The sequence below is a fragment of the Ictidomys tridecemlineatus genome, chromosome X (assembly GCF_052094955.1).
Source record: "Ictidomys tridecemlineatus isolate mIctTri1 chromosome X, mIctTri1.hap1, whole genome shotgun sequence".
In the NCBI taxonomy this organism is placed as follows: Eukaryota; Metazoa; Chordata; class Mammalia; order Rodentia; family Sciuridae; genus Ictidomys; species Ictidomys tridecemlineatus.
In genome coordinates, this window is record NC_135493.1 from 30,202,718 (window position 1) to 30,226,918 (window position 24,201).

At 44.1% G+C, this 24,201-nt stretch overlaps 1 protein-coding gene, 1 long non-coding RNA gene and 1 other non-coding gene across 8 annotated transcripts in view; 2 read left to right on the forward strand and 1 right to left on the reverse strand.

Annotated features, from left to right (window-relative positions):
* The first annotated feature begins 379 nt into the window (after window positions 1-379).
* The window catches only part of Septin6 (septin 6), a 72,319-nt gene continuing 48,497 nt past the window's right edge, over window positions 380-24,201 (forward strand). Inside the window, exons 1-2 of one of the 6 annotated variants that reach the window (XM_078034327.1) lie at window positions 380-728; window positions 15,818-15,932. In XM_078034327.1, the coding sequence (XP_077890453.1) occupies window positions 699-728; window positions 15,818-15,932 (145 nt within the window). In that variant the 5' untranslated portion in view covers window positions 380-698. The remainder of the gene's footprint in view (window positions 729-15,817; window positions 15,933-24,201) is intronic. The other 5 variants (XM_078034328.1, XM_005319369.5, XM_021722388.3 and 2 more) reach the window with 5 other exon arrangements.
* LOC144371699 (uncharacterized) lies at window positions 1,661-2,808 on the reverse strand. Its single transcript, XR_013431699.1, has 2 exons — window positions 2,562-2,808; window positions 1,661-1,695 (listed from the first exon to the last, which is right to left on the reverse strand). It is a non-coding gene; the product is annotated as an uncharacterized LOC144371699 (long non-coding RNA).
* On the forward strand, window positions 7,608-7,680 carry Trnam-cau (transfer RNA methionine (anticodon CAU)). Its single transcript has one exon. It is a non-coding gene; the product is annotated as a tRNA-Met (tRNA).

Consider the following 24,201-nt stretch of genomic DNA (forward strand, 5'->3'; position numbering starts at 1 on the left):
GCCCTCTCTCTGGGCTCCAATGTGGAGCTGCAGGTGCCGCAGCCACCCTTCCCTCAGCCTCAGCAAAGGTCCTGGGTCGTGGAGGGGGGTGGACGACAGTGGAGCGTTGAGACTCGAGCGGCCGGCGCTCCCATCCAAGCACCCTGGGATCTCTGTGCAGAGCAAGAGGGGAGACAGGGGGCCGGGAGGAGGGAGAGGAGGACTGCGGAGCTCAGCTGCTGTGCTGAGCGCAGGAGGGGGGGAGGGGCGGGGTCTCCCTTCCAGTCTCCAGGGTCTGGGGACTAGGGGATGTAAGGGAGAGCAGGGGGGTGTGACAATTCAGCAGAGGTCGGGACGTACCACGGAGCCCAGTGGCGGGGGGGGGGCAGAGGACGTGGTCACCGAGGGGAGCCCCCGCCCCCCTTCGCAGAGGCCTATGGCTAGGGTTGCAGGGAGAGCTGGAACTGGGCTAGCGGTAGGGGGAAGCGGCGCGTTAAATCTGCCCCCTCCCCATACCCTACTTCCGAAGGGGTGGGCAGTAGAGGGGAGGTTGGGGTTGGAGCAGCAGCGAGGGGGCCCCTCCCTTGCGCCTCCCCCCCACCGGACTTGGTCGCGCCCGAAGTGTAACACTTTCTCTTTGTCGGAGGAGCTCTTCTGTTTCCTGTGCAGTAGCTCCCGTTGCGGCGGCGCCCGTGGCAGCCCTGGCGGACGCAGGAGCGATGGCAGCGACCGATATAGCTCGCCAGGTGGTGAGTGCCGGACTTGGGTGCCAGCGCTGGGGCCAGGGACCGAGGGTCTGGGGAGAGCGGAGGAGACTTGGCCGCCGCCACCTCCACCTCGAGGAGGGCAGTGGGCAGCATCCAGGAGCCGAGGCATGGCGGGACTTTTGCTCCCGAGGTCAGCGGCTCAGTTCCCTAGCCTGTCCTGGAGAACGGTGGTGGCGGGAGCGGGGCGGGGGGCGGGGGGCTGGCAAAGCCTGCGGGCGGGCCCCTGAACTTGCATGTCCAGAGAGCTGCGGTAAGCACCGCCGCCTCCCTCGCCGCAGCTGCGGCTCCGCGGCTGGGGCGTTGCCGAATGAATGGCCGCACCAGCCACAGAGCCCTCGGGGTCCCTGGCCCCCTGGCCTTGCGGCGCCCCAGCACTCAGCCGCCTGCTGGGACTCCGGCTAGCTCTGGAAGAGGGGCGCCGGGCTGGGGTTAGCCTGGGGCACTAGGCGGAGTGAGAGGGGGGCGGGGAGGTGACTGGCTGGAGTAGGGTTTCTCCATATGCATTACATATGTGACTGCGTCTGTGTGTGTATCGGTGTGTGCGCGTGTGTGTGCACGCGCGCGCCCTCGTGCCTTCTCTGGGCAGGCGGCAGTGGCGCCCGGGGTTCTGTCTGTGACCCCAGATGAGTCTGCCTGTTTCTGTGAGTGTGCTCATCTCTATGGTGTGCGTCCATGCGTCCAGAATGCCTCAGTGTCTGCTTGCTCTGTGTGCCTCTGGGTCCCACTTCTGCGTCTGTGTGGGGTGCAGTTCGCTGGCCTGTAGGTGGCCGGCTGCGTATTTTGGCATGTTTCTCAGCGGGCCTCTGGGGGTCTGTCTCGGGTGCCTGTTCAGTGTAACTGGGCTTGTATGCCAAAACCTGTGGAGCTGGCTTCTTTCTGTGGGGACTCAGGAAAATAAGTGTGAGACTTGCAAAAGCAGTATCGGCTCTCTTTTTGTTGGCAACCAATTCTAGGAAAAGAAAAAAAAAAGTCTTCATTTAAAAAACTGAAGTTTTCCATCCTGGGATGTGCAGAGAAATCATTGAAGTGACCTGAGGCTCCATGTTTGTTTTAGACCAGAAGTTTGGTTGTGCAAGGAGATGTTTCCATTTCAGAGGAACAACCTAGTTTTTCTATTCATCCATGGGTATCTAGGATTTTAAGAAGCCCATCAGCACCCTGAGTTGAGGCAGGGCAATGATGTAGAGGTAGGTCAAATCCCATGACACTAAATATCACATGATGAAAATATCTGAGCCACATAAAATGTTGTTAAACCTTGTAGTTTACTTATTTACGGAAATATTCCACACAATGCAGTTCTAGTACAAAACAAAACAAAAAACAAAAGAAACCACCAGCCTCTAGGTGTGTGGTGTAATTGAAATTGATTTGTTTTTAAAATCTGAATCTAGAATGTGATGGAATAAATTTATTCCACCTCTGTCCCAGTTTAGAAGGTCAGGATCCTTTCTTTGGAACCTCCCTTACCCCCTGAACACCCCCCAGAATAGAGCTCTTTATGCAGTCATGGTGTGGAAGATTGAGGAGTAGATAGAAGACAGTGCTCTGTGATGATTGGATTTGATGTAATTCTCTTTTCCACAAAACTGGCACTGTAATATTTATTGCTTTAGTGTTTTGAGGGCTTCTAGAGTGCTTTTCTGCCCCTTGTTACATGCATTTTAGAGATGGCATAGTTTAAGTAGAGGAAGTAGCTTCCTGGATTATGCTTGCTCCATCCACAGTGACCAAAAATGACACTAATGATTTTTTTTCTTGTCAGATAATGAATTTGCATCGACCCTTCCATACATTCTTACCAGTCTCCCTTACCTGCAAAGGGGAACATTCCAGAAGGTTGTTTCACCTCAGGCACAACTCAGGCACTCCAGAGATCCTCTTTGTTTTGCAGATGAAGTGGGTAGGGGGTAGTTTACAGGTCCCTTGCTTTGCTTTGCTTTGCTTTGCATGGCTCTACTTTGCTCTGGCTGGTCTTGCCATACTGTAAGCTGGAGGACATAATTGTATGCCAGCTTCTGAAGCTGAAACAGCAGCCCAAGCACTTGAGACCTTGTTATCATGATAAATGGGTTTCTGGGAAAACTGACGTCACTCTCCATGCCTCCCTCCCCCCAAGCCAGTGAAGCTCTTATTTATGTGTCATTTGTCTTTCTGCTCCCTTTTGTGTTTGCAAGAAGTTGAAATTCACAAGGGAAGATGGAATTAACTCAAGAGACCTTAGGCTACTGGTTGTTGCTGGTTTCTTCCATATGTGTCTAGGATGAAAAGACTAGAGAATAAGCCTAAGCCTAAGTGTGGTTAGCTTAGGAGTTCTTTTTTAATAGCCTTGAGACATGGTACCATGTGAGTAGTGTCCTGGTGTATGTGCATGTGTGTGTGTGTGTGTGTGTGTGTGTATGTGTGTGTGTGTGTGTGTGTGTGTGTATGTGTTTGGGTGTTCTTTCCAGGGTCAGTTGAGGGTCATTGTGATTAAACAGGCTGGAGAGTTGTTGTTGGCTAGTACCTTTATTTGGCCAAGCATGCAACTTGGAAGTTCAATTCTTGTGTGCATAATTCAATTCCATCCCATTTGAATGAACACCACAAAGGATTCTGTATGACAGCGCTATTTCTCTGCTGTGTCCATGAATATTTATTTGTATGACTAATGTGTCTAATATGATGGGTGGCCCTTGTCAACTATACCCCCTCAAAAAAAGGTGGTAGGCTACCAAAAAAGGTAGCTTCCTGTCTAATTAGAGAGACAAATTGTAGATACTGAGATAATGAGAGCATTATAAAAGATCCTTGAGGTGCTCCACCTCCACCTCCTGCCTGAGGTGGCTTGGGCTGCTATTAATATACACTGAGAGGTCACATGACTTGTCCAGGGTAATCTAACAAGACACAGTGCAGGTTCCAAAAGCAGCATCTCCTACCTCGTATACTGAGTTATTTCTTTCAGAGTTGCATTAGGGGTGGGCGCTGTAGGTACTGACCACAGGAAGAATAGTCTGGTTGATTCTCACTGGAACCAATCCCACAATGTGAACAATGTTGCTTTTCCCGGTGACAATCTGGGTAAAGGTCTTTCTCCCCAATGAAAGAATTTGTAGGGCCTAACTTTGCCCTACAAAATTACCTCGGTTGGCCTAGGGCAACTGTCCCAGAACAACTGCCCACCAATGAGGAAGAGGTTGCTGCTGCATTCTGGTTTTGCTGTCAGGTGGAAGTTACCTTTTGATTCTCCTTGAAGCTTCCTGCCTCAGCCATCCCTACTCACCAAAGGTAATATTGTTCTTTGAGCAGGAAAAACAGGACCCCAACATTCACCTATAGCTCTACTAGGGATATAGCAGTGAAGAAAGTTCACATGGCTCCAAATATTAAAAATTGTCCAATCTAAGTTGAAGGCCAATGGGAAATCACTATACCATTTTCCAACTTTTCTGTGTGTTTGAAATTTTCCAAAATAAAAAATTGGGGGACCATTATAGTGCCCCCCAAATGCACATGGCCTCTTTCCCTCGAGAGTTCACATCTAGTGGTAGAGGTAGACACAAATCTCTATATAATTATCATTGTGCTAAGTGCTGCCCAGAGCTACTTCCTGCCATGAGGATTCATTACAAGTAGTCTTAATCCAGCAGTGTGGATGGAAGCGGTGGGTGACAAGAAAGGCTTCAAATAGGAAATGGGCAGGTGCGAAGATGGGTGAGATCACACTTCTGCCACTAGGTTGGGAACATTTCATTTGTTAATTCACCCACTGTTATTTCCATTCATTCTTTCAACATTTATTTATTGGGCACTGACTCTGTCAGGCCCTGTGCCAGATGCTGGGATAGAGTGGTGGCCAAAGCAAGCAGAAACTCTGCCCTCCAGAGCTTCCAGAGGAGAGGTAGGAAGAAGCCCGGTTTCCTCTTCACATTCTAAATCCTGGAAATGTGTTAGCAGTGTGCTTATTACAAAACTGCATTACAGTAGAGTGATTTGTCTGTATAGTGTAATGAGATTTTGATCTGCAGTCATATGCATAGCATTTACTTTGTGGAGTCTCTGCTGTACATTTTCTATTAATTGCTGGCTTTGTTACCCAGCACGGCCCCTCCCTTTATGTGGTATAAGGGAACAAACCCATTGTATTAGCCTGAGCAAAACTAATTAGGGAGATAAGTCCCCTGGAAAAAGGTATTCCAAAACTAAATAGAACTGATTTCTGGACTTGCCTGTATTGCTGGATTAGCAAAGCCATGGTTTAATATTAGCATGAACAATTGAGAAGGCCTTTTGGTTGCATGTACTTTAAAACTACATTAAAGATAGATGGGAAGAAAGAAAGAAGAAAAGAAAGAAAGGAAGAAAAAGAAAGAGAAGGAAGGAAGGAAGAGAAGATACACCATGGATAGAAGTAACATGTTTCTTTTAACTGTCTCAAAATGCTTCCATCTGTATGATATCATTTTCTCCAACAGCTTTCTAGAAAAGTATTACTGTTTTCTTCATTTTATGCATGTAGGGAGATCAAGTGACTTAGTCCAAAGTGTTAATGCTGGTCAATGGATGAAACAATGCTAGATGACACAGATTCCCTTTTAAAAAATGCTCACCTTTTCCAGATGTTTCTAAGAAATTAAAATCCTGCCAGGCCTTCTCTTCCCCCTCTTCTCCCTGTACCCCTCAGTACCCTCACAGGGGTCAGAGAAGAGTATACTTGAGTGACCTGAAGACTGATGTTAAAGATTCTCAGCTTAAATCCAAGATAGCACAGTCACGGGTTGTGTGGGTTTTCTTTTTTTTCCCCCCTCTCTCCATATTGCTTTAAATAAAAATCTTGGAGCCACCAGCCATGTAATGATGGATTATTTTAAGTAACAACTGGAGGGGGGCAGAATAAATTAGAAACACAGACCCTTCCTCCTCGGTTTGGCAGGAGGAGGCTTCTGCTGCCAGGATTTGAAATCGTGGGTTTCTCAACTGCCTGCACAGAGGAAGGAGGCCACATGCTCAGGAGGGTGAGAAATAATGTTATCCTCTCCTCCAGTGTCTTCTCATTAGAGACAACCATCTGCTGAATTGTGCACTATTCTCTCAGCTGGCCCTGGAGTTGGGACATCCCTTCAACCAGGAAAAGATTTGCAGGCCTTCTCAGGGACAGGCCTCAGGGTTCCGATTTCCCCTGCCAGGGCCCTCTCTGACCCCTAAAGAAGGCCTTGGGGTAACAGGAGCAGAACTCTGCTTTCACGGCCCTGATGAGGTGTGAGGTAGTGTTTGAGGTGTTTGGTTTCCTTTCACAGCAGAGGCCCCCAGCTCTGAACACTGATGCTGAAGCAGGAACTGGGTTTTTTTTTTTTTTTCAGATCCCCATTAAACTAGACCAGATGGAGGCAGAGGCAATTCAGACTCCCCCGAGGGTAGTTGGGCATTCACCCAGAGGCCTATGGGTAAATCTTTTCTTTTCTTTTCCTTCCTTCCTTTCTTTCTTTCTTTCTTTCTTTCTTTTCTTTCCTTTCCTTTCCTTTCTTTCTTTCTTTTTTTTAATGGATTGGAGGTAACAAAATCCAGAACACCTAGAAAACTGGAAACTGCCTGGCTTGAAAGGAATCTGTCTAGTTTTTGTGAGACAGTTGACTGCCATGGGCAGGGGTTACCTCTGGCCTGAGGTGGAGATATTTTACCTAGACAATGGCTTGTTGAGTTAGGTAGGCTCCTTAGTCCTGGGGCTCTTGAGTGGAGCTGGGCAGCTGGCCAGGTTGAATGTTAGACTGGAGTCAGAAGAGAGGAAACAGAAAAGTCCGGGAGACAGCAGAGAGGAGGGGAATAGGCTCTTCATGGCAGGGACTGCCTCAGTTGTCTTCTGTGGGCCAGGACCACCTGGGTCATGTTCCTTGACCTTTCTCACTCTTGACAAATACCAAACCACAAACCCCCAAGTCCTGGAATTTTAGCAGCAGAAAGAAATAGATCTGCCACTTAAGTCAGCTTTTCCATTTGAGAGTGGCAGTCTGCTTGACAGGGGTCTGGATCCTAGCACCACTTGCTGCCACTAAATCACTCTGTGACTCGAGACCAGTCATTTCCTCTCTCTGAGTCTCTGTTTCCCCTTTCATAAAAAGAGTGGGTTGGAGTAGGTGATCTTTAAGGGCGTTTCCAGTCCTGACGTTGTATGTACGGTTTGGTTCTTATGCTTCCTAGTTCTCAAGCCTAATTTCTTTTAGGTTTTTTGCTTCCTTCTGCTTCCGAATGAGGTGGCAGAAATGAACTCCACCCCTTCCCTGCTTTGACTCCTTGAGCTGGGTGGGGGAGAGAATTGAATTGTGCAGAAGGTGAGTCTATGCTTTTAGCTCAGCAGGGTCTCTGTAAGTAGAATAGAAACAACTCTTTGGATATTGTCTGTCCATGTAGGTATATATAGCTATTGTCTTCCAATAAAGGTACATGACAGCTGAATGTCTGTGGAATCCCACTTTAAATGCACTAGAAGAGCTGGCCATTTAATGGAATCCTGCTGTGGATCCTTTTATAGAATGAAAAGCTACTCTGGAATTTATCTTGTGTATTAAATTGGTTTCATCTATTGGCTTTGCCAAAAATGGGCCTTCCCCCCTGTGTGGTAAGGATGGACTCTCCTTATGCTTCCCCAGCGTCCCATAAGCTCCTCCTCCACTGAAGGGCATTTCTGAGGCCCCTTAGGGCCAGCTGCCAGCTTTTGCAGGCCTTGTTTCTTCTTGCTATGTCCCCCAAATTCCATCTCCCAGTACAGGGCATTGAAACTATTCTGTTTCTTCTTAACCTGGCTTAATCACCATAAGGGACATCCTAGTATTTGAAGTATTGAGTGTATTGGAAATCTTTACTTCTTAAAAAAATTCTGGGGCTGGGGATATAGCTCAGTTGGTAGAGTGCTTGCCTCATATGCACAAGGCCCTGGGTTCAATCCCCAGCACCACCACCAAAAAAAAAAAAAAAATTCTGAGAATTTATTGGTGTTTTTGTGGTTCTTATGATAACATTGGAGGCAGCAGATGGGGCTGAGAGCCACCTGATTGTTTTGTTTTGTTTTAGAATGAGAATTTTTTAATATTTATTTTTTTTCAGTTTACGGTGGACACAACATCTTTATTTTATTTTATGTGGTGCTGAGGATCGAACCCAGCACCCTGCGCATGCCAGGCAAGCGCACTACCGCTTGAGCCACATCTCCAGCCCCTAGGATATATGTTTTGACTTTTGGTTTACACGAATCTTTACAATTATAAGTTGTACTGTAAAATAATAAGTTACATCTATTATATGTAATAATAAGTTAGTATTAGAAGAATAACAGGGTTTTATTGTATCATTGGTAAAATAAATGTCCTATATGCAGTAAAACTTCCTGAGAGCTAAATGTTCTGCTTAACTAAATATTCTGGTTATCCATCTTTTTAGTTGTAGTTGAAGATTTTTCTAGAATATCTGAGGCCACTTCCTGCCTGGGAAAGTATCATCATAGAATCTCTTTTTAAAAAATAACTTTATTTTATTTATTTTTATGTGGTGTTGAGGATCGAACTCAGTGCGTCACATGCACTAGGCAAGTGCTCTACCACTGAGCTACAACTGCGGCCCTCATCATAGACTCTTTAAAAAAAAAAAAAACCCAAACAACATTTTTCCAGACTATAAAACTAAAGCATGCATTTTATAGAAAATTTGGAAAAGATCAAACAACAACATCACATATAAGCCTTCTACTCAGAAGTAACCAGTGTCATCGCAGTTTCCCTTGACCACTGGGATGCTCCTGTGTGTGTTGGTGTTTTGTTTTGCTTTACTTTGATAAACGGCATTTGGTGAGGATTTCTTTGTGTTATTAACTATTTTTAGAAAACATTTTTTCAATTGTTTAATATTTCATCATGTCATTGAATTGATGATTTTTTTGTTTGTTTGTTTTGGTACCAGGGATTTGAACCCAGGGACGCTTAACTACTGAGCCACATCCCCAGCTCTTTTTTGCATTTTATTTAAAGACAAGAGTCTCACTGAGTTACTTAGGTCCTCTCTTAGTTGCTGAGGCTGGCTTTGAATTCACGATCCTCCTGCCTCAGCCTCCTGAGAGACTGGGATTACCAGTGTGTGTCACCACGCCTGGCCCATTTTTATTTTTTTGTGACAGGCTTGGAGATTTGCACTGTAAGTTAGTATTCAAGGCCAGAGATGGTGATGGAAAAAAGGGAAGGTGTGAGAGATTGGATCCACCACTAAGCAACTGTTGAGGCTACTGAAGAAAATCCACCTCCATATTTCTGCCCCTCACTAGCATTTGGATGGACAAGGCCAGAGGAAAAAGTTTAAGGAAAACCCCATCATAGATAATGAGTTCCAAACATTTCACTCTCATTCGTCCTTCAGGAGGACAGCTACTAACTTAAACGTTGAGACAGGAAATTCTCTATTGACACAGATGGATCCTTCCTTCCCAGAAGCCTCAAATACTGCTTGCTTACTCTACCACTAATGTTGGAAGAGAGGCAGTGGGGAGTGGGGGACAGCAATTGCCTACTTGGGTACTTTTGGGACTCTTTATTTTCAGAATAACAGCAATGGGAGAAAGATGCACAGCTGGAAGCACCATAGCTTGTTCTTCTTAATATGAATCTTACGAATATTCAATTAAAAAACGAAATTGGTGTGCCCTCAGGGGAGGAGGTAGAAGGGAACAAGAGCAGCGTTTCTGTCTGTGATATGAAATGTGGTATAACGTATTTCAAAACCGCAGGTGACTGCAGATGAAGAGAAAACAGGAAATGTAATTGGGGAGGGGAGTGGGGGCTCCCCCAGTTCTCATGAGCACTCTTTTATTTTGCCTTCCTTTTACTTCCTCTCAGACTCTCTGCATCCTAATTACCTCTGCTGCTAAGCCCAGTGAGCAAGAACTCTCCTTTCTTTTATTAAAAATGCTTTTAAATTATACAGGTAATGTGTGAATAAATTTGTGGTATAAAAGAATCAAACACTGCAAAAGCATGCTGACGACCCCCCTGACTAGGCCCCTGCTTCCATTTTCCTCCCCTGAGCTAGCCACTGTGTTTTTGGTTAGGCAGTTGTTTTTTTCAGTTTCTGTAAATGTGCTCCTATACATTTATGTGAAAAGACACATGTACAGGCTTCTTGTGAATATAGAGGTTCATCCTGTGCTTCTTGTTCTGTTTCTATCTCAAAATATGTCTTGGAAGCTGGGTGTGGTGGCGCACGCCTGTAATCCCAGAGGTTTAGGAGGTTGCGGCAGGAGGATCACGAGTTCAAAGCCAGTCTCAGCAAAAGCAAGGCTCTGAGCAACTCACTGAGACCATGTCTCTAAATAAAATACAAAATAGGGCTGGGCATGTGGCTCTTTGGTTGAGTGCCCCTGAATTCAATCCCTGGTATCTATCTATCTATCTATCTATCTATCTATCTATCTATCTACCTACCTACCTACCTATCTATCTATCTATCTTGGAGATATTCACATCAGTACATATGAACTACCACATTCCTCTTTTTTAACTTTTAAAATGAATATTTATTGTACAAATTATCAATGAATATTTATTGTACAAATTAATAGATTTCACTGTGACATTTCCATATATTGCATTCCTCTTACTGGCTGCAGAATGTTCCAGAATATGCATGTATCATAATTTAGTTAAATATTTTCCCATTGTCATTTAGGGTTTTTTTTCTATTATTTTTTTTTAGTATTATATGCAGGGCTGTAATGAATTTTCTTGTGCAGAGATCTTTGCACAGATATGTGAGTTTCTGCAGATTAGAATCTAAGAGGAGGTTTTAAGGTTAGGGAGATGTGCAGTTTACAGTTTGGTGATTATGGCCTTTTTGGCATCTTGGTTCAAGCCTTGAACATGGCATCACCTGCTATTCAAGATGACAACTTGAGGGTTTAGTATCAGACGTGCTGGGCCAAGTTGCTAGTTTCATCTCCTCTAGTGTACATTGTAGTCAAGGGAGCATTCAATTAACTGCAATCAAAGTAATCAGGACCTCAATTAATTAGGCCACCTTAAGGAGAAAGAGGAAAGAGATACCAGGTTTAGTGAGAGAGGAGGAAAGAAACTTCCAGGGGCTTTCCAGGGGTAAATGTACATTCCAGTCCAATGTCCTGTCTTTTTTACCTCCACATATTTAGGTCTGAACAATGAAGACAAATATTCCTAATGATGACCTTGACATAGTTTAAGATTCATCAAAGCAAGAGTGCATGGTGCTCATTAGACAGGATTTCCTAAAATAGGAACTACACAAATACATTTTTGAAGCTTAACTACAGGGTTTGAGAAAAGAAACAAAACTTTTCTGCTTGAGGACCAAAAAATCACATTAACCAGGTCCCCTGTCCCCTAGTCCCCAGGCTCTTCAGTTAATTTAGGAGTAATGGACACTGGGCAAAAGATACAGAAGAAATAAGGATTCTAAAAGTCACCAGTGACCTTCGCAAAATCCGAATCAATGAAGTAATTCTTCTTGACTTTCTCTTTGGCTTCTGGCAACAGAGAACTATTGGGTCATCTTACTTTTCTGATCATTTTCTTCTCGTTGCAGAATCCTCTTCATCTTTCCATTTCTTACTCATGAACATTTCTTGTACTCAGTCTTTAGCTCTTTGATTCCTGTACTTCTCTCAGAGAGCACATCCAGTGTTATACCTCTCACTCCTAAATTTATGACTCAGTACTGAATGCTCTCTGAGCCTACAATCCCATATTGCTAACTACTTATTGGATTGCTTTTCATGGATATCTTACCATAAAAATCAAAACGATCTTATTTTCCTTAACACATAAAATGTTTTTCCAAATCCAAGAGAAAAGACAAACACCCCATTTTTTTAAATGGGCAAAGAAATGACTAGGTAATTCACATACACAAATTCACATATACAGTTGAATAATGAAAACATGTTCACCCTCACTAATACAATGCAAATGAAACAACACAATGCTATTTTTCAATGATTCAATTCACAATGGTTAAAAAGCCTATGAAACTTGGTGCTTGTGGGTAAACACTCACATATTAGAGGTAGAAATATAAATTTTGTACTATTCTCTATTCAATAATGTATCAACATGCACCAAAGTCTTTAAAATGTGTGAACCTTTTGATCTAGTAGGCTTCGATTCTAGGACATGATCAGAGATATATGCAAACCTGGAAGAACCAGTGTTATTATATTGAAACACTTGAGTATATACTAAGTGTCCAGCAATAGAAGATTGGTTAAGAAAATATGAAAAATTCCTGCACTGGAATGCTATATGACCAATAAAAACAATTTTTTAGAAGCATGTTTAGTTACTAAAAAAATCCATACTATTTTAAGCAAGGTAATAAAAAGGGTATGAGTTCAGGTAATGAAAAAGAATATACAGCAGTATTCTTATTTTATTAAAAAAACAAAGGCATACAAAAGGCAAGCATAGTGGTGCACACCCATAATTCCAGCATTTTGGGGAGCTGAGGTAGGAGGATCACAAGTTCAGAGTCAGCCTCAGCAACTTAGGGAGACATTAAACAACTTAGCAAGATCATGTGTCAAGATAAAAAACAGAAAGGGTTGGTGATGTGACTCAGTGGTTAAGTGCCTCTGGGTTTAATCCCTGCTACTCCCCTCCCCCCAAAAGGCATACAGATTGGAGGAAAATACATAATAAATATTAAATGATGATCTCTGGAGAGTGATTTTTATTTTCTTCTTTATGATTTCTGCAATGAACATTGATTACTATTATCAAACATAAAACCTGTAAGTAGCTGAGCATAGTGGCACGTACACCTGTGATCCCAGCGGCTCCGGAGGCTGAGGTAGGAGGATCACAGAGTTCAAAGCCAGCCTTGGCATAATCAAGGTGCTAATAAGCAACTCAATGAGACCTTGTCTCTAAATAAAATACAAAATAGGGCTGGGGATGTGGCTCTGTGGTCAAGTGCCCCTGAGTTCAATCCTTGGGCCCTAAACAACAGCAGCAGCAACAACAACAACAACAACAACAACAACAAACCTGTAAGTAGATTTTTTTTTTTTTTTTTAGTAAAAACTTTTTGAAAACAATGTTAGACATTCCCACTAACCAAGTACTCTTTCCTGGACTCTCTCTGTCCTTGCTGGTATCAATCAAGGTTTAGATCTTGAAGTCAGCTTTGATTATTTTCCCATTCCTTCTGCCCAGCCACTTATTGAGTCTCATCCCTCCTTTAGGGCATCTCTCAAATTTGTTCCTTTTTTGTGAATGTGGTGCTGGGGATGGAACCAGGGCTTCATACATGCTAAGCACACATTCTACCACTGACCTATACCCCCGGCCTCTTTCTTGAGTCCTAAGTCAAATCAGTTCACTTCAACCAGCATTTATTGTCACAATACTTGGATGTCAACATTATTGGAGCCCTCTTCCAATGTGTATCCCTGCCCTAGTCTCCTGTTCCTCCAATTAGTCAAACCACCCTGTAGCTGGAGTGATCTTTCATAAGCCCTACTTGTATCATGGCCCTCCCTGCTTAAACATACTCAAAATTCCCCAAGTCCCTTTGCCTAGGGAATACAGCTCATACTTTTTATTTTGCTATTCGGGACTCTTTATTTACAGCACTGTGCTGGGTGGGAGATAATGGTGGGCACATGGGAGGAGCTTGGCAAGTTTTTTTTAATTCCTTTATTATTTATTTATTTATATGTGGTGCTGAGGATCGAACCCAGTGCTTCACACATGCTAGGCAAGTGCTCTACCACTGAGCCACAATCCCAGCCCCTTGGTAAGTTTTTGACAATAAAATATATCAAAGAATAAGGTGGGGAGCTTTCCCCACTGCTCTCCACTGTCTTTTGTTTGAGAATCCCTTTCCTCTTCTTTTGGCACTTGGATCCAGGGTTTTGGAGCACTTGACATTTCATGGTGCTGAATTTGGAGACAGGAAGAGGCAGCCAGAGACGATAAAATATGGCTCAGGAAACCTCAACTCTTGCGTCCATCCCAATTTCCAAGGCCTGCTATGTAGGAGGCTCCATGGAGGAAGCATATTGCTTCTTAAATCCCTTCTTCCCTGCAGTGTTGAGGACTAAGAACTAAGTCTGGGGATCTTACATCTTACTGTTGGCTTTAATTAAAATGGAGAAGGGGAAACAGAAAGAGGTGAATGTAGAACAAAGCCCTGCGTGATGTGGGTCCTTCATGAAACTCAGCTGTCTTCAGGTGCCTTTCTGGGGCACAGAATACACCAACCTGACTGAATGATGGCATATGGTCGTCTGTCAAGAATGCTCCACTGGGAGTGTGTGGGGTGAGTTGTGTGAGGATAATGAACTCACCAGATGGCAGTAACCGGCACTAGCTCTTGAAGGATCTGATGACACCAGTGGAAGTGGGATCCCGAGCTGGGTGAAGGGCTGTCTGGGAGCCAGTTCTGATGAGGACTGAGAGGCTCCTCCACCATCACAGCCCATTCCTTTCAGTGTGAAGCATGTGCTTATTATGGACCTAGTGTGATAGCAGATCCAGCCAGTGTAAGCTTAGTGAAGACTGGAATGCTGGGGCAGGCCTCCTGGCACTAACCATGCCCTTTGGGATTGCTCTTGGCATCTTTCTGGTTACGGAAAGCCTGGGGCAGCCCCACCCAACACAAATGCTGACTCTTCCCATAGCCCATCATTCTTTCTAGCTTGCTGTCTCCAGCTTCCCTTCTCCTCCTTTCTCCCCCTTTCTTTCCCTCCTCTCCACTATGGCCATTGGCAGTTGACACTCCATTCAGGCCCTTTCTGTCCTTCACTCAGGCTCTTTGGAAACCTGCCTTAGTTTGAGGCACTTCCTGTTTGGTAAAGCCATTAACTAGCTGTAAGCAGCTTTGGGCCTTGCAGGCGAAGCAAAGGCCCTCTGCTTTCCATGGCTGGGAGTGGCTTGGCTGACTCTTGCGGAGTCAAGGGAACCAGAGGGAACCTGGAGGCAGCTTCCTCTAGCTAGAGGGAGCCAGGGTGTTTTATGGCAGTATTGGTCAGCCCAGGATCCAAGGATGCCCTCCTGGTCATTGCACTGTGAGGTTATCCTTGGATAACTGCTGTTGACTGAGCGGTTACCATGTGCCAGGGACCATACTAAGTGCTCGAAGAGCATTTTCCTATATAACCTGCACATCAGCTACTAGTTTCTGATTTTATTTTATTTTGGTGTACTGGGGAATGAACTTGGGGCACTTTACCACTGAGCCACATCCCCAGCCATATTGTGTATTTTATTTAGAGATAGGGTATTCCTGAGTTGCTCAGCACCTTGCTTTTCCTGAGGCTGGCTTTGAACTTGCCATCTTCCTGCCTTAGCCTCCTGAGCTGCTGGGATTACAGGCATGTGCCACTATGCCTGGCTCTAGTTTCTGATTTTATCATGGGGAAACTTTGAGAAGTTAAATAACTTGTCAGAGGCCTCATAGCCAGAAGGTGGCCGACATAGGGCTCTAACTCAAACCTGCCTGATTTCAAAGTCTATGCCCCTTAACCTCTATGCTATGCTGCTTTTATAGGTTCTGGAGAGAGGATTAATTGCTATCTAAGGTTTTGGGGATATTTACTGACTACTTATGCATGTACTAAGCTCATTGCATGTATTAATTAGCATATCTGCATCTCCCAGTCAACTTTAAGATAGGACATATTGTCTCATATGACAGTTGTGGAAGGAAACCAAGTCTCATTGAGGTTACCCAGCTCATAAGCAATTAATTGCAGATTTAACCCAAGTCTGAGAACTTTGGATGCCAGTGTTCTCTTCCCCTGACCCTGCCTTCCCACTCCTGAAAAGCCCCCTCTGTAGTTTGCTCTACAAAAGGGATTGCGGAACTATGGTGACATTCAGTGGTAAGCCTAGAAGATGCCTGGGTTCTTGAATACATGACAGGCCATTTTGCTTTGAGGCAGGGAGTACCTGAAAGGACTGAAACCAGGGACCTGGATGGTTATTACTTCCTATCATGGAGAGCATTTGGATGGAGAACTGAGACCCAGATTAATTTTAAGCACATTTTGATTTTTCTCCCTCCTTCCCCTCCCAAATTAGGGTGAAGGTTGCCGAACCGTCCCCCTGGCTGGACATGTGGGGTTTGACAGCTTGCCTGACCAGCTGGTGAATAAGTCAGTCAGCCAGGGCTTCTGCTTCAACATCCTGTGCGTGGGTGAGTATTTCCATTGCAGGAAATTCTATTACAGAATATGGATCCTTAATGGCTGGATGTGGCTTTGCAGGTAATTAGGTTAAATAGTGTGTCATTCAGATCTAGTTGCAAGAGCGTTCCTCTCCCTCTATCCGGCCTTCTTCTCTTATCCATCTGCTTATTTTTGTAAGCAGCCAACTGTAATTACTATGTTTTTCCTTGGCTGGACCAGAATCTGGGGCCATACTTTGGGGGAAACGGAGCTGCGTGAGACCCAGTGGAAATTTTGTAAGGGGGCTGGCTGGCTCCGTTCCTGCTGTCAAGTTCATTTTGACTGCAGAAGACAAGAACCAGGACAGAATGGGGAGGGAGGTGATGGCTGAGGAAAGAAAGAGGCCACCTGCCTACCAGCTGCGGGCAGTGGGTTGAGTCTATTGGTTCCTTCTGCAGCTTCTCTGTTCTCAGTACAATCTAAGCTCAAGTGCAGGCTCACACAGCTGCCCGCAGGTCTTCTGTTTCCCTTATCTGTATCTCTGTCTAGACCTTTAATCTCAACTGTGGGAGCTTAGTGTCCCCTCCATATGCTAATCAAGGCACAAAGGGAATTCAGTAATGTTTGTGAAATGAATGGATGGATGAGTTAACTCCATAGCAGCTATTCATTATAGTTCTCAAATAGTTTCTCAGATTAGTTCTTTTGGACCTTACTCTGCAAAGTGAGCAAAGCAAGTAGTGTTTGTATTTTCATGGAACACATGGAGACCCAGAAACTTGGGGAGGATAAAGTGTTTATCTGAGACAACAGAGAAAAAGTGGCTGAGCCATAATATGGATCCATCCCTTATCCCTCCCATTGCTCCTCTAACTGTTGCCAACCACATCTCTTGAGAACACGAAAGCACTTTGGAAACCATTGAACACCAATCAAACAAACAAAAGGGACAATAGTTTCTTGGTATTCTTTAAAAAATCCCAAATTTGCAAACACAATCGTAGACTATAATTTTCACCCCACAGTGCAGGAAAGTATACCTACATATTTTCAGTGACCTCCTTAATGATTGTATAAACACCATAATAAAGTCAGTTTTCACACTGGCTGGAACACTCAAACAATTTCGTTAATTGCCTTTTCTTAGTTTTGTATGGAGTGTCTAGGGAACTCGTTCATGTTGTAGATCTGAACCAACACCAAACTGGATATTTTACTCTTTAATGTATTTAAAAAAAATTTTTTCTCACTAAGTTCATTCTTTTTCCTTGAGCTCTTTATTTTTACTTCCAATCTGGGCCCAGCCATCTTTTTTTTTTTTTTTTTTTTTTTTTTTTTTTTTTTGGTACTGGGGATTGAGCTCAGGGGCACTAGACCACTGAGCCACATCCCCAGCCCTATTTTTTTTTTTTTTTTGTATTTTATTTAGAGACAGGGGCTCACTGAGTTGCTTAGCTCCTCACTTTTGCTGAGGCTGGCTTTGAACTTGTGTTCTTCCTGCCTCAGCCTCCCAAGCTGCTGGGATTACAGGAGTGCACCACTGTGCCCAGCCCCAGCACTCTTTTTTCAGGTCACTTTCTGTAAGAATCGCTGCATACTCAAGGACAAATAGAGAACAGCAAAGCCACTTCTGGATCTGAATGACAGGCAGTTAGCTAGGCTCACTCACTTGCTGAATGACTCATTACCACATATCAGCTTTGGAACCTATGAGATGAAAATATGTGCTTCATGGAATTACATATCAGGACTTAGGGTCCAGACCGAGGTTATTAACTCTTTAAATGCTGAAAGTCTAACTTATGGGTATGTTTAGGTGAGGTCAGGAGAGGGATACAAAATAAATAAGTCACAGTGATTGGCATCAAGAGCAAATGCTATCACATTCAATATTAGCACTGCCAAATCTTTATTTAACTAACAAGAGCTCCAATCTTTAGCAGATGATGGACAACTTACTTCACATAATATTGGATTATCAAAATATTTCAGCACAGACATATCAGATTCCCTTGGCATTTCTCCCAGAGCTCCATATGACCTGTGCTGAGAGATGAGAAGTGAAATGACAGACCCACCATAAGCAACCTTTCAACTAAGCAGTTGGGTGGTCTAGTAAAGCCTTGGGAGGGAGGCCATGTGAATCAGAATGGTTCTTTGGTGGCAGAAGTGTAGGGAAATTTGACATGTGGATCACAGCTCCCCTGGGGCTCAGAGGAAGAGGCAGCCAAGCTCAAGACAAATTGAGTGGGAGAAATAGTACCCCCCCCCACCCCGGCCTTTTGTTTCCTACCTAGACATTGTACAGCTACAACTGCTTCAGTATGTACCTGCTGGGATGGAATCGCTCAAGTGCTGGGATGGTCCCTTCAAGAGGGGAAGGGTAGGAAAGAGGACCCTATCACCTGCAAGGAGTCTCAGGATATGGCTGCCCCAGTATTTCCTGTTAGACCTGCAGGTGCAACCATTGGATAGAACAGCTTGGACTGGGTTAATTTCATTCTTTATCCCTGACCCAAAAAAGCCTACGACTCATGCATCTTACTCTCTTGCTGTCCTTGTAACCCTGTCATTGCTCAGAGAACCCACAATTTGGACCAAGGTCATAAGTGGCTTAGAGTGGCTCTGAGGTTGCAGTCTCAGCCAGCTATAGTGCTGAGTCCTGCCACTGACTTGGCGAAGAGTCCATAGCTTGGCTGTTGAAGGTGATCTTTCCTCTTGCTTGGGGTGACTGTTGGGTTTACTTCCTTAACGACTGCTATAAAATGATTCATAGAATATGGTCCCCTAAACTATTTTCCTTTCTTTTCTGATAGAGCATTCTCACTATAAAATTATGGTAGTGCTACCTTTGATTATTAACTGAGATCTAGGATATTGTTCACATTATCATTTACTTTGGTGTTGAGCTCTGATTGTAGCCCTATATCCAGCACAGTAGGCATCCTACGTACGTATGTGCATATATGTGTGCATATGCATGTGTATATGTTGAGATTGAGAGGGCGAGTATTTTTATGAATACAGAGCCTAATTTTTATGTCAGGGTACCAATTAATGGCTCCCACAATTATTATTTTGGGCTAGAAACATGGACATGAGCATAATATGACTCCTCTCCAATAGATTTGCTAGGGTTGACAATAATTACTTAGTGGGGTGAAGGTCCCCTCTCCCTACCAAAATTATATAAAAATCTCTTGGCTTTGGAAATCTTGAGGATCCCATGATTGTAGATAGAGTATAAGGGCCTTAGAAGAACCACCAGAGCCAGCAAAACAAATGTTCTGGGGCCCATTGCTTTGCACTGCTGGGAAAGGGCCCCAAAGAGATTCATCCATCTAAATGAGCAACCGTAATGTCTGTGAGGAATACAAAGGGTCATAATGATAATATTTACTTTGAAGCTGCTCAGGATTCCAGGCTCAACTGGGTTCTGTCGGACTTGGAAAAAACATACACAAGAGAAGCAGAATTCCAGCTTGCTACAGGAGGAGGGAAAGGGCAGCTAGCATTCTACCTAAGTCAGGGGCCAATTGTTTCATTCCTGTGTCTCTGGAAAGACAGTTGCTTACCTAACAGACTGGCTGCAGTGGTCAACTTTTTTTTTTCTTTTTGTAATGCTGGGGATTAAACCTAGTGAGTATATTATATCTCTAGCCCAGCAATGATCAACTTCTTTTTAAAATTTTTTTTTTACTGAGAATTGAACCACTGAGCCACATCTCTACCCCTTTTTAATATTTTATTTAGAGTCAGGGCCTCTCTGAGTTGCTTGAGTTGCTAAGTCACTGAGACTGGCTTTGAATTTGCCATCCACCTGCCTTAGCCTCCCAAGTTGCTAGAATTACAGGTGTGTGCCACTGTGCCTGGCAATGATCAATTTCTAACAGGCTATTGCAGGGGAAAACATGATGTGGTTTATAGCATCTGTTGATGTTCTTGGTGTTATTACTCCCACCATACCTGATTTTAAGCTACCAATACGACATCACTGCATGTGAGTTTGGGAAAAGATGCAGGAAGCCAGAAGAGCTGGCTTTAACACACCACAGTCTGCCAGGACTCTACAAGATCAGGAAGGAGAAAAGGGCAAGGTCATAAAGCCAGGCATGGCCTTGTCCCTGTCCATAGGCTCCTCTGGTCAACTGGAGTTCCTGAAGCATTTCCTTTTGGACACCTCCCTATTGAGCCCAGAGACATTTCTCTTGGTTTAGTCCAACATTCAGAGCTGGAAGCAACTGCAGCTCCATTACAGCAGGGATCGAGGCTATCTTGTTCATTGCTGTATAACTGTGCCTGGCTCCTATTAGAGGCTTTTAAAATACTTGTCGAATGACTAAATGAACAAACATTATGCCTATGGGCCTCACTAGAATATATTGGTTAAAAGCATAGGCTCCAGCGTCAGTCTGCCTAGATGCATATTCTGACTCTGCTACTTATTAGTTTGTGACCTTGGACTGTTAATTCCTCCGTATTGTATAGGAAAATAAGATGTGGAGAGGTGGCTGAGAACCTGTAGCTGGTGAGTGGCTTGGCTAATCCATCTGTTAAATGAGGATAAATTGTAGTAACTTGGGGCTGGAGGTGTAGCTCAATGGTAGAGCACTTGCCTAGCATGCAAGAAGTCCTGAGTTTGATCTCCAGCACTGAAAAAAAAAAAAAGAAAAGAAAAAAATATATAATCTACCTTAAAGACTTGTTGGGAGGAATAAATAAGAAAATATATGGAAGCTGGGGACATAGCTTAGTGGCAGAGTTCTTGCCTGGCATGTGCAAGACTTAGGATTCTATCCTGAGCAATGCAAAAAAGAAAAGAAAATATATGTATTTATTTACAGCAGTGCTTGGCACAGAGTAAGTGCACCATAAACAATAGCTATTATTGTCACTCCAAACTTCTCCTTTTATAGGAAAAGACACTGGGACTCAGAGAGAGGAAAGGGCCGAGCCAGCTCAGGTCACATGGTAATTTAGTGATAACCTGGCTGGGACCTTTCATTTCATAACATGCAGGACTTAATTGTACAAGGTGCCAGAGGGTGCAGATATTGACAGCAACTGAGGAAAGGGGCTAAATTTTTCTTTATCACAGTGGCTTTTACCCAGGGTGGGGAGATCAACATCAGATTGTCTCAGGGAATATAATTTGAAAAAGCATGTTTCATACTACATGCCTTAAATTAATTTATCAAATCAATTTATTTTAAAAAGCCTGTTGTTTCTAGAATACTATCTACATTAAGCAACATGAGACAAAATCTTCTTGAATGATGGAACACGAGTTAAAAAGGGTTAATAGAGGCTGGGGCTGTGGCTCAGTGGTAGAGTGCTTGCCTAGTATGTGTGAGGCATTGGATTTGATCCTCAGTATCACATAAATATAAAATGAAGATATTGTGTCAACATAAAACTAAAAACTAAAAATAATAAAAATATTAATAAACCCTACTATCTACTGTGAGATGCTCTGGGAGGGCTAGGGAAAGGAGGGGGCAATGGACCCCCCTCAGGACTCCTCAGGTTCCCTTCTGGAATCTAACTGCCAAAATCTCATCTTCCTGCAGGGGCTTGGAATCTGCTGCCTGATCCCAGTTAGCAACCTTCCCAATACTGGGCCTAGGGCTTCCATGGGAGGGGACTATATCCTAGGCTCAGCCTGGGTCTGTGCCAGCCACTGAGGGAGAGCCTCCCTCCACCCCCAGGCTCTGATGGTGACCTGGAAGAGAGTACTTGATAGTCACAAAGAGAGCTGGCTTGATTTTCTGCCCTCTTTTAATCTGCATTTATTGTGATTCCCTAGACACCCGTGAGTTCTTTTCTTCTAGACCTTCATTATTTGATATCTAATTTTCACAACGCTTCTGTGCTGGCAGGCATCTGGGTGGTCATCTCCCTGCTGATCCTCCCTGCTGTCTGCCCTGCCCTGCCCTGCCCTGCCTGGCCCCCATCTCTCCAGCTGTGTAAACAGGGTGGGTCCCTCACGCTGCAGAGGCCAGGAGTAGGTACTCTTGTGAGTACAGGAAGACTTCTCTTTGAGAATTCTTGGGATGTGGGAGCCAGCCAGCCCACCATGGGTGCTAGGGAGACGGGACCTATCATTGTCTAGGAGCTGCAGAGCATTCAGCAAGGAGCTGGTGGGACAGAAGAGGGGGTGGGAGAGGGGTGGACATGGAAAATTCATTAGGCAGGTACAAAGATAGGCTAAAATGTACCTCAAACCTCAGTCCCCAGAGGGGAGGGAAGTTAGAATGAGGCAGCCACTCTTTCGTTCCCACCTCAGAGGTGCTGGCCTCATTTCCAGTTGAGCTACATCTATACATTGGATAGCGTGGGAGTGATATTTTCTGCTGCTTGCCCAATTCTGCTGCCTCCTATGGCAAAGACCCCACCTTCCCAATTTTCCTTGGGGCCTCAAAACTAACCTGTTCCTTTAGGAGAGGAAAACAAAGGGGCCTCTTTTTGGAGAGTCTTTGATGCTAATGGGTATAGCAGAGACCCTGCCTGGAAACATGATCAGTGTGAGCAACTTTTTCTGCACCCCTGGCAATCCACCATATTAGTCAGACCTGGCTATGAAATTGGGCTGGGGATCTGATAACTAGGCTGAATTGAATGTTCTTGTTGTATCTTTCTCTCCGCCATCCCCATTGAAAGCTTGCATCATAGACACTTTTAAAAGCACCTCCTGCATTTCATAGCTCATTATTCAGCATAAAAAGCCTTGGAAGATACAAAGCTAGACACACCCAGAGGGTGGAGAGGAGATGGAGCATTTTTGGTTTCCAATCATGCAGCTCTAACTCAAGCCCAGGACATCTTGCAAATGTGTGCTGTTGGTCCCAAGGGGAGATCTGCCAGGCCAGAATGTGCCCAGTATAAACTCGCTTCAGACTGTGAGGAGAAGTCAGAGCTCGCCCGCCCCCAGGTTGGGGAGGTAGATGGAAAGAAGTGGGATGATGCTAGCAAAGTAATAGGGTGGTCTTAGGTGTTCAAAGGGCACTTCCAGTAATTAAATACTGGCTTTTATTCCTGAATTGTTTGGGGTGAGGTGGGGGAACAAAATACAGTCTGGATCCATGGAGATTATAAGTGGTTTTAGTGCCTAACCCTGCTTGTGGCTTCATATCAGATTCCTGCCTAAACCCCATTTTACCAACTTCCCCCACAGCTTATGGCTTCTTGTGATGTCTCATTCCGTAAAGATGTCTTGGCTTGAGGTAGCAGCTTGATATCCCCCAGTCTCCCAGGAGTAACCTTTCTGCACCTTTACCAGTCTGCCATAGCCCTTCCCCCTTCATCTCTCTAGTGTGAAATTCAAGACTTTTGGAATTCCAATGGCTTAATTTGTTAGTATCCCACAGACTGTTAGTTAAAGAAATAAGTGGCTGGTTTATTTTATATTTAAGGAGAATAATAATTTGTGGCCTGTGAAGTTCCCTCTCCATTAGCTAAAAATTATCTTACTGAAAGCTCAACCTGGCTGGGAGGATGGTAAAACCAAGGAAAGATCCACAGTCTCCCCACCCCACTGGGAGACACATCCAGGACACCCACAGAGCTCTGGGCCTCTCTGGGAGATGAGGCAGACAGAGTCTGGGTGGGGATGATATTTGTTTGACAACGGATTGTGTTCCTTTAAAAAAAAATTAAAATAATCTTTTAGTTTTTATTATAAAAACAATAGCTGGGAGCTGTGGTGCATGCCTGTCATCCCAACAATTTGGGAGGCCGAGACAGGAGGATTGCCAGTTTGAGGCCAGCCTGGACAGTTTAGCAAGACTCTGTCTCAAAATTAAGAACAAAAGGGCTGGGGGAATAGTTCTCTGGTAGAATGCCCTGGGTTCAATCTCCAGTGCCAAAAGAAAAAAAAATTTACACATGTTCCACTTAGACAACTTGGAAAATACAGAAAAGCATAAAGAAATGAAAACCACACATAATCCCACCACCTGGAGAAAACCATAGGTAAGAGTCTATTATTGTATTTCTTTCCAGCCCTTTTCTAGGGATAACAATCTCTCTCCATCTGTGCCTAAAGCATTACTTTTTCTGATTATAAAAGCAATACATACTCAAGATAAAAATTTCAAATAACAGGAAAAAAGAATAAAATGAAAGTTCCCCCAATTCCACTATTGTGAAATGACTATTCTTGTTATGGGGCACATTCCTTTAGGTCTTTTTGATGTAACTGAGCTCATACAGTCTATGTACTTCTATTTATTGTTCACTTACTATTTTGTCATGTTTATTTCCCATGTTCATAAGTAGATATCTGCATAATCACTGTGT